The sequence below is a fragment of the Hylaeus volcanicus genome, chromosome 1 (assembly GCF_026283585.1).
Source record: "Hylaeus volcanicus isolate JK05 chromosome 1, UHH_iyHylVolc1.0_haploid, whole genome shotgun sequence".
NCBI lineage: Eukaryota > Metazoa > Arthropoda > Insecta > Hymenoptera > Colletidae > Hylaeus > Hylaeus volcanicus.
The window spans coordinates 7447751-7458267 of NC_071976.1; the positions used below are offsets into that span (position 1 = coordinate 7447751).

At 33.9% G+C, this 10517-nt stretch overlaps 1 protein-coding gene across 1 annotated transcript in view; it reads left to right on the plus strand.

The window, feature by feature from the left end:
• The window catches only part of LOC128874567 (dentin sialophosphoprotein), a 193013-nt gene that overhangs the window by 59054 nt on the left and 123442 nt on the right, over positions 1 to 10517 (plus strand). Inside the window, exons 4-6 of the mRNA XM_054119408.1 lie at positions 7924 to 8017; positions 8320 to 8657; positions 8995 to 9210. Of these exons, the coding sequence (XP_053975383.1) occupies positions 7924 to 8017; positions 8320 to 8657; positions 8995 to 9210 (648 nt within the window). The remainder of the gene's footprint in view (positions 1 to 7923; positions 8018 to 8319; positions 8658 to 8994; positions 9211 to 10517) is intronic.

The following is a 10517-nucleotide window of genomic DNA, read 5'->3' on the forward strand; positions in this document are numbered from 1 at the left end:
ATTTTCGCTAAGGAAAAAGTTGTTTCAAATCACCTCTCGAATCACCCATTTGAAGGTGTTACAACATTTTTGGGACACCCTGTATATAATGTATGTCGAATATATTTATTACAATTAATATAATAATATTATATTTTGGTTACCTTTATCATTATGTTTAGCAGTTTATTATATTAGTTTGTATTATAAATGCATAAAATTCACAGTATAGTATAGTATAGTATAGTAGCACGTATAAGCTGAATACATATGGTATATTGCATTTCGCTCTGACACATGTGCAACGGAGTTGCAGCGTTGAACTCAAATCTAACCTGAACTCTGCTAATGAAAGCACGTGCGAATTATATTTTTAACTTGTAAACTGCAGATGTCACGTTGCTTCTCGATGTCGAATTAACTACTTCTGTTTATTTAGTAAAATCGATTAGCATTCATAAATCAAGAACTCTAATTATAACTGTAAATTAGAAATATCGAAGTGCGCGAAGTATCTGATTTTTAATTTTGACACGCGTTTACCTCCAAATCTAGCGATTATTAAAATAAATGTTACAAATGAAATTTATATTCTTTCGAGGAGGATATCCCGTGGTTCGCATGCTTTTGTTCCAAGTTGAGGTACATACGAGATTTCAAGGTACTGCCGTTTCTCTAAATAGAACCGTACATTGTTTTTCAGCTAGACGTGTAGCTTGTGCAACAACAAATCCAACGACCCGTTGACGTCTGCTTTCGATTAGTCATCCAAGGTCATTCAGGGTCGTTCAAAGTTGTTTAAGGTTAAGATCAAACGGTCAGATGGCTTACGAAACTTTCTCTATCGTAAAATTTCGAAGGAATGACCCAGAGCAGCGATATATTAATTAATTCTACCCTTAAGTTGTTGCTGTTGTATTATATCGAACGTTCAGGTGTGATTGTTCCTTTCACATTTTCTTTTTTAGGCATAGGGGAATATTTAGAACTGGCAAATGTGATTATCTCGATGGAAAGTGTTTATTTGTTCATTTTTAAATTTTCTTTTGTGAAAACTTATAGTCAAGTTCCAAAAATTCCACTTAGAAAATGAATACCTAAAATTCGATTTTTTGTTTTAGAGCAATTTTGAATTCACGCTGTAAATGTGCATAATAGTATAAAATAAAAATAGAATATCTAAATTTAATTTTGCTGGCAATTAATGTAAAAATATTCGTTTCCATTAGCCAACTAAAATCCAGACTCTATTTGCATTTAACATTCTCTTCAATTTCTGTTAGTTTTTTAAAAATTTAATTAAAAAGGTATTTCTTGATTCACAACTTCGAGGGTAGTTTTTACCCTCTACATTTAATTTTACTGGCAATTAATGCAAAAGTATTTGTTTGCCAACTAAAATCCAGACTCTATTTGCATTTAACATTCTCTTCAATTTCTGTTAGTTTTTAAAAAATGTAATTAAAAAGGTATTTCTTGATTCACAACTTCGAGGCTAGTTTGTACCCTTTGAACATGAATATCAGTGTAATGGTTTTTTCTACCTGTATACTAAGTTTAATATTGAAAATGACCCCTTCATTAATCACGTAGAGCACAATTTTCAGAGCACGTATATAGTAATAAAAAATGAATTCTCTCAGTACCGAAGGTACATATAAACATTATGCAAATATAAAGATCTGAATTGGCATTAGTTTTTAACCGACTTCGAAAAGGAGGAGGTTACTCAATTCAACATGTTTTTTTTTTTTTTTTTTTTTTTTAAGGTATGTTTACCGATTACTCCGAGATGGCTTGACCAATCGGAATGAAACCTGTTGCATCTTATAGTGGATGTCTCCCCGATGATCCCATTCTCAAGATTTTTTGCGATGTCATTTTTTACTCGTTTTTTTTTGTTGTTGCGAAAAACCGTAATTTTGATTGTTTGTTCGCCGATTACGCCGAGATGGCTTGACCAATCGGAATGAAACCTGTTGCATCCTGTAGAATATTACTTCCAGTAGGTCCCGTAAACAAAACATTTTGTGATTTGTCATTTTTTACCGGTTTTTCTTATAATTAAATCCGAAAGAGGATATTCATTTTCGGTCAGTCTTAGCTAAAAGAAATAAACGCAACAAAATGTACGCAAATTTTTTAAAAAAAAAAGAAGAAATAGGTAGCACATCCTGAGGAAGTACAATCACGAGAATTGGTATTGCGTGGTAGGAGGATATTTTGAAATCACGGTTGAACGTTCCTCGCGGCCGCGAAAGAGCGGCAGTTAAGTATCCAGCAGACTATTATCGTGTTAATCACAATTCATCCGCGATAAGAGAGCATTACAACAATTCTCCAGAGGAAATCATTATCGATACGGTTTCTCGGCAAAATGAAAAGATACCATGTGATAGTGGGTCCCGGTACCTTCTGCCACCCACGAGTGCCAGCTTCTGTCAGTAACCGTTGAAATCTCGATGGACACCGCGGTCCACGCGACATGAACGTTTGAAATCCACGGGTGGCGCGTCATTTTTCGCGTAACTTATGAGAATATGTCGAATGTAACGCTGGGCAGAGTTCGGAAGTACTCCCTTGTGCCGTATTTGGATCGTTGTCCAGAGTATCCAGATCTTATCCATGGAACGTACAAGGTACTGTCAGAAGAAAATATTTGGCATTGAATGCAGTAAAAAGTTGTCTTTCTCTTATACAATTCTCTCTGTCCCTTCTTTTCGCGAAATTCTTTCAATTTCATCTTAACGAACTCTTCAATCGCGATTTTAATATCGCGGGTAGTCGAGTTTCCAAGTAACTTTGAAGACTCTGAGAAAAGTGGATATCTGACTGAATCAGTGTCCAATAAATACCACGAATGCTTTATAATTTTCAACTTGGGGCTTTATAGTATTCGCCACGTGTTTTCTGCGAATATATTGCAGGTCATGTTACCAGAATTAAACAAAGTCCTGTATCGTCACTTAGGCAAGTCGATTATTTTTGTGTCCCTTGTAATAATTTAATTAGTCGTAATAGAACTCTTTAATTTCTGTTCAAAAGCTTTCTATGGATATAACCTTGGTACGAGTCATGGTACTAGACTAGATCCTATGTTTTCTTCTTTTTATTTCTAATTGAATTGCCTACTCTTCCTTAACACGTTGATCGCCACGTCACCCATATATGGGTGACAGTGATTTTCACTGAAGAACTACGAAAATTAATTCTGAAAGTTAAGTGTCACAGAAAATGAATTTAAATAAAATACTTGAACTTTAATGAAGTTACAAAACTAAACACCACAATAAATGTTTCATTACACAGTTTCCAATAGTCTGTTAACAAAATTTAATCACAGTAGAAATTTTCATGAGTATTAGTCTGGCAGTGAACGTGTTAAAAAGTCTTGTACACATAGATTCCGAAACTGACCTATGTTTCGGATATGTTTCTCTTCCAGTTCATTAGGTTCATAAATGACTAGTAAACCACTTTCCATATCAGAGTGATTTGTTTTATTACAATCTTTACTCCAAACAGGAATTTCCATTTTTCCAATTGAAACTCCATCTTTTTTCAGTTCCTCCATAAAGAGGGTAAATGGGCCTGTATATAAATGGATAAGTAGAGTCATGATTTCGTAACAATATTAAAATTAAAGTATCTCTTAAATTAATGAAGTCTGGGCATAAATAAGTTAATATATGTTTGATGAGAATATCAATCTTCATCGACTGATATAGTAAAAGATGTATGGTCCCATTCAAAAAAATGTTAGTGACCATCGTACATCATCTATGTGTTCATCTACAAAAACACTACTTGAATTATTTTTCGCTATGTATAGTAATATCGACGAAAGACGAGGTGAAAATATCCTGTAGACCACTCTGTTTAATCAACATCATTGATTGTCACGTGTGCCCATTTAGCAGACCAATTAAAAATTGCTACCTGCAGGTGATTCCCCAAGAGGGAAATAATGAATCAACTCGATACATTATTATATAGAATTGCATCTTTTCAATCCAATAAACTTCGCACATACATTACTATTCGTGAGTTTTATTCGTTATTTATTACTCGAATAAAGTGTTGCCTTATAAATTATATACTGTTAATAATATCAGCTTTTGTAATTAAAAACATCTTGTTTAAATGATTTAATTGATCGAGAGTAATTGTACAAGAGTTTCGTTTGTTATTTACTATTTGAATAAAGTGTTGCCTTTTTAATTACACACTGTTGATAATATCAGGTTCCATAATTAATAACGTGTTGTTTAAACGATTAAATTAATTGGAGGCAATTGTATAACACTTGATATTCGTAAATCTACATCCTGTGATGATAAAATATTCATTCTTCGTACCCCATCTCTTATTTCACGTTTATTCCCCGTGTAACTTCTCACCACGTTTTTAATAACACCTTTATGCAACGAGTCTCTTTGACGCAGAAACCGACGCCTATGTTCTAATTACCTGCAGTAAAAGCTGCACTGGTTAATGCGTTCTGTCTATAAAACCGGGGGGGGGGGGGAGGGGGGAGCTTAATTTATCGAATCACCTCGATCTTGGAACTCGCGTCGAGTTGGACGATAATTTGCACCTTTTCTCAGAATTATTTCCATGCACAGGAACCTCGTCGGAAAATAGTTCATCTAACGAAATTAATGAGACGACTGACGAGCGTAATTCAACTGAACTTTTTTTAAACTTCTTAACTAGATTTAAATTAGTAGTGTTGGCGAACGTAAAAACATATAGATGTTTAAAAACGTTTTCTGTTCTTGTAGTCCCTCTTAGAATTTCTCTAATGAATAACTTTTGTTGCGGTACCTTTTTCTTTTTTAAATTGATCCGTTATTAACCATTTTTTTTTTCTAGAATTTTTGGTAACAGTTAAAATTTTGTTTCCGTATTTTTAAACGAAACTTTATACTTTGTAAATTTAAACCACACGATGTACAAAATACAAATGTTTCGATTAATACATCTTAAAAATATTTTATTTCGTTAGATAATTGTTTCCTTTAATTAAGATAGCGTCGAAGTGATATATTGAAAAGCATTGTGACGTCTCTGTTCATTTATACAAATTAATATCTACAGAGATATTTAACGATATTTATGCAGAGGGATTATGGAAAATCAGAAATTAAACATGTTCCTCGTTTATTAAATAAATTTTAATTAATCACTAAGGAAGAGAGCAAGGACAGTCGCAAATATTTTAACCAAGGCTGCTCGTTAAAATCGAGTTATGAAATTTTCCAAAAGGAGATCAGACTGAACAACAAGTTCGTAAATCGTTCTTTCTTGTTTTCGATCTAGTAAAAATGATAGTACTATCGGCGACTGTTTTTACAATTATCTATATTCTTCTAAACGTATGATGAGATTAGACGCTTTCTACTTCTTCTTAGCAGTTGTGAAATGTGTTCTTTGACAGATTGAGAAACGTGTATAAAAGAACGATTCCCACTTTCGTGAAATGCTTCTACTAATTTGTTTACAAACTTTATTAACCGTGATGCGTAATGTTGATCAGAATATTTGGTAATCTTATCTATTGAAGCTCAAGTATTGATTGACTATCGGCAGGTTGTATTAGAGTGAACAAAGGCGAGATAGAATTTTTGATATCGTTGAATAATTTTCTTAAAATAAGCATTACAACAAAAATTTGACGAATTGCTAACGTTAGACAACAAATTTTTTCAAATATTTATAAACGGTGAATTCTTCACTCTGTATAGTCATACAAAATAAATAAAGTCGATTGTTTGGAAATTAAAAATTTAACGAATTGCTGATATTAGAAAATAAATTGTTTCGAATATTTACAAAAGGTGAATCCCTCACTCTGTAGATGAATGGAGTCGTACAAAGATAGAATTGATTGCTCGAAACAGGAAGATAATACTACGTTTTGGAAAAGTAAACATTCGGATTTATGATTCCTGCAATTCCGTTTTTATTATGAACAAAGCAAGTTCAATGCGGTGCGTTTTTTTTCTCTGTTGTATTATCTTCGCTTCTAGAAATAGGAACCGATGCAAGGTAGAGCAGATAAGGAGAAGATTCCTGTAAAATTTGAAACGTGTTTCATAATATTATACGGTTCACTCGGTACGTGTCACGAGCAGATAAGAATTCGAGACAATTGCGTTGATAAGAAAGTAACCCTCGAGTTAAATAGGGACTCGCGAAAATCGAACCTGGTCATCGTGAAAAAGCGAAACATTAGTTTCATTAAACGATTATAATAGCCTAAGTAACACGATTATTCAATTAGAATGAACACCTTCGAGATAACAATTACAACTTGTTGTTAAATGATCAAAATATTCAATTATGACTAATAAGGGAAGATCATAGTCTAGATTAACGTGTATCATGCATTAGTCATTTTATGATGGTGCTATACGCGGAGCAGCAATTCTTCGAGTTGATAATAAAAGAATTTTAATGAGAACCACTTTATCATTTCTTGGGTTTCAGGTTTTTCATATGCTTCATGGAAATTCACGTGGAAACGTGCAACGAATTTTATATTCACAAAAGTTTCCTTATCGTTTGATTGCGTCCATATTTATTTCCAGCAACATCTCGATCTTGCTGGTTTTGAATTCAAACGAGGAACCCTATGAATTGTATTCACAGTTGCCCTTTTTCCATTTCGACCCAGAAACGGTTTTAAGGGTGGAAACACCTCCTCGAAATAATTCTGGTTATTTATACTTTTGCTAACATCTCGGTGAAACCATAAGAGACATTGAAACAATTTTAAATACAAAATTTAACGGTTTTTGATATTCTATAAAACCGTAGTAAGAAATTAAAAGAAAAAATTTATTTTTCGTGATATTTCTCCCACCATCAAAAATTGTGTTTGCAATTTTTTGGACGTTTTCATACCGTTGAACTTTCATTTAAATAATTTTGTTGTATCCGTTACCAAAGGGGGACATCTCGGATGATATCTTCTATCGAAAAAAGACATCTGACCGGGTTGAAATTTCCTTCTGCGAGACTTTGCAAGAAAGCCATGAAAGATAATCTCGCTAAATAAAAACGTTGTATCAACTAGCTCTCTTGATTAAACATCGGTATCTAATCATTGTATTGTGTAGCTTTAGAACCATAGACAATAAAATTTCATCATAACTTATTTCCTGTAGATTTTTAAGCATCGACGTCCTTGGGCGAGAGAACGATCACCCTTTATATTTTTCACCGATTTTTAAGAATGATTTAGCATCCCAAATTCGAACAGTTCGTTAAAATTGAATTGGAATTGGAATGTAGAATTTTTGTTAGTTATCTACTGAAAATGTCGAGAAAAATGTGGAGTGGGTACTTAGATTAGAGGAATGAGATACTTAATGTCCTTGTACAACGTACATAGAAATTAAAAGGTTGTGCGTTCAAGTATCACACTACGCGAGCAATACATAAGAGCAAAAACTCTACAATGGATAGTGAAGATCATATTAATTAATATGATATCAAAGAGATAATACAAATTATTTCTATAGATTAAATGGAGAGATTAAGATAAATCGTCTAAATTTAAATACCGATCGATTAAACCACGCGGTGAAAAATATCAGGGAACGTGGAAGAAAGTATTTAAAATACAATAGTGTGCCCTTTGAGTATTTGTTGTAATATTAAATAGTTCTAATATTCTCTGGAGAGGTTATATCTTTAACCTCAGCTGTTCTATTTACCTATTAGTAAATTACAGTTAAAGAAAAATTAGGGCACACAATTTTGTTCAGTTATGTTATAAGTAGGCGAATAATTGCATTATTTCATAAGCTGTAGCTCAAAGCTCTCAACCTTGTTATTAGATAATATTATTAAATACCAGTATGCAAGCGATTGAAATTCCATTAAGCACTAAAACTTAATTAATTTCGTAATAACACTGTTTAATTTTGTTTATAGGAACTCGGCTCGCAGCCTCTCCCTACAATCGTAACCGAAGACGCAGATAAATCAAACCAAGCCTCTCAGGATGAAGGTCACAGACCTCGAGCAGGTGCGATTATTGCTTACGTTTTATCTTTGAATCAAATGCCGTAATCATTTTTTTTTTTTATCGAATTCTGGGAAAATGTACCAATGCCAAAGGGAAAGGAACATTTCTTTGTGATTGACTTTCTTAAACTCTTTGTGGATGGACATTATGCAGCAAGAATATTTAATAGAGGTTTAATTTTAGTGTAGAAGAAGGAAACAAGGGAATTAGTAAATGTAGTCACAAAGGGTTAAGGCTTCAATGTTCCTCACCACCTATTTGGAATACGACCAATTACTGATTTATATTTTTAATTGGGACAGGAACATGGGGATCGCACTCGAGGACTATCAGGAAGCCAACCTCGGGAAGCGCTCCTGGCTCTGGAAAGTCAACACCTCTTCCGCAGCAACCGGAGCCTTCATGTTCATGGAGTTCAGGCAAGAGTGGGAAGAAAGCTTCAGGCACCCGATCTGGGTCCACTAGTCGAAGTAATAGTCGCAGCAACAGCGCTGAACGTAGAAGAAGCGGCGGAACTATCGATGAAACCGCCAGTCCCACAAGAAAACCTGCGCTCTTTGACGCCTTTAGGCCAAGGAGCAAGTCTGATGCTAGTAAAAGGAAGCCCAGTCTTATCGCGAATATGAAGAGCGCTGTGCAGGTAAAATAATGTTCTCGTTACGATTATTCCTTCTATCTGAATATTTTACATTGAACTTTCGTAGTATAAGCCATGTCCTTTGGATGAGATACTCCGACGTTTTACAAGCATTCCAGCTAGCTTCTTCAGAGATCAAATGACTCATTGATATCGATCGAATAGATACAGATTAAATGTCATTTGATCCCTGAAGATTCTAACTACAATACTAACGAAACGTCGGAATATTTCATCGATAGGACATTGCTTCGAGCCTCGGTTAGTATTAATTATTTAGGAATTAATATTTAAGGGGAACACCACCTTCCATACTGACAGAATACTACGTATTTTACAGCATTCGTTGCATAGAGGTTCGCATGGAAGTTCGTCGACAGATGTGCGTACAGACAAGGATCATCACAAAGATGCTAAAGAGAACAAGGATGGAAAGGAAACCATGGGACGTCCGCGAGCTGGATCGGAAAGCAGCAGGAATCCTGTGAGCAAAGTTATGAATCTCATCAGGCACAGAAGTCACAGTGCTCTTACCTCAGAGGACAAACGGAAAGCGGTGAGTAATTTGAATTTGTCGTTGCATAGAAATTTCTATTGAATTTTTCATGCGTTCCGAGATTCATTACGTAAAAGAGTATGAATGCGTTAATACGAATATGTAGTGAAATTCATTTGCTAAGTGTTTGAGGTAAGAGCATCGAAGGTTAAAAGCACTACTCCCGTATTTCATCCTTCCGAGTATGAATTTCTTGGTTTTGTGAATAAAAAGTGTTGAGTGTGCTTAACAACAATACTTTCAATTTTGATGTGGAAAATGTAATTAAATATTGTAAGAGAAAATTATGCTAATAGATGACTCTGTCTCTTTAGAGAAACTTCTACATTTTTAGTGGCGAAGTAAGGCATAAAATCACGTGACTGAAGAAAGAAAGTCACCGTAATAAATATGTCATAGATTAATTCAACAGTATATAGTTTATAATTATCGACTGAGCACCGGAAACTCACGTGAGAATAGGTGTCTACCTTACCGTTCCTAGTAACAGTTGATAAAGATACCACCTTCTTTCCAACGGAAGTATTGCATCCCAATAATCCAGTAGATAACGTTTTGTAAGGTACATATAAGAATTGATAATAATACAGTAACGTAACTCATTTTCAACAAATATTTGCTTAACCGCCTTATAGAGAATAATAAGACGAAACAATTACAACTAAAAATTTAAAATTCAAAAGTCCTTTTTCTGAAATTCAATTACATTTTGAAATATAAATCGCTCTAACTTGGCCGAATGTCATCGAAATTCCATTACTGTTTATTAATATTCAATTTCGATGTTTCGAACTGTTCTCGCAATCTCAGATGTTCAAATGTCGAATGTAAAAAAGATTTGACGAGAATAAGTTGGCATTGTTTGAGTAGACCAGTGTTCCTCAATCTTGATCTTCATGTGAAGCTTTTTGATCAAGGAAAATTGACAGATCTTATGAATTATTAGTAAATTCTTATTTAAGAAAAATATAATTTAAATATAACTACCAACAAGTCCTTTTCTAGTAATTTTCTTATATTTGGTTAATTTTCATTTATTCTATATTTATCATCAACCCTTCTATTTTTCCTTTGCTCATGTTTTGTTCTACCTTCTCTAATACAGCCAAGTTTCAATGAAATAGAAACTTTAATTTTTCCATTTTCAGTTATCCCTTAATCTTCACCAAGCTCTTTTCGTACAATTTCGTATACGTTTCTTCATTTCCAATTACTTAATACTTATTATGAAGCCTCATTTCCTACTTCTCTCTCTCTCTCTCTCTCTCTCTCTCTCTCTCTCTCTCTCTCTCTCTCTCTCTCTCTCT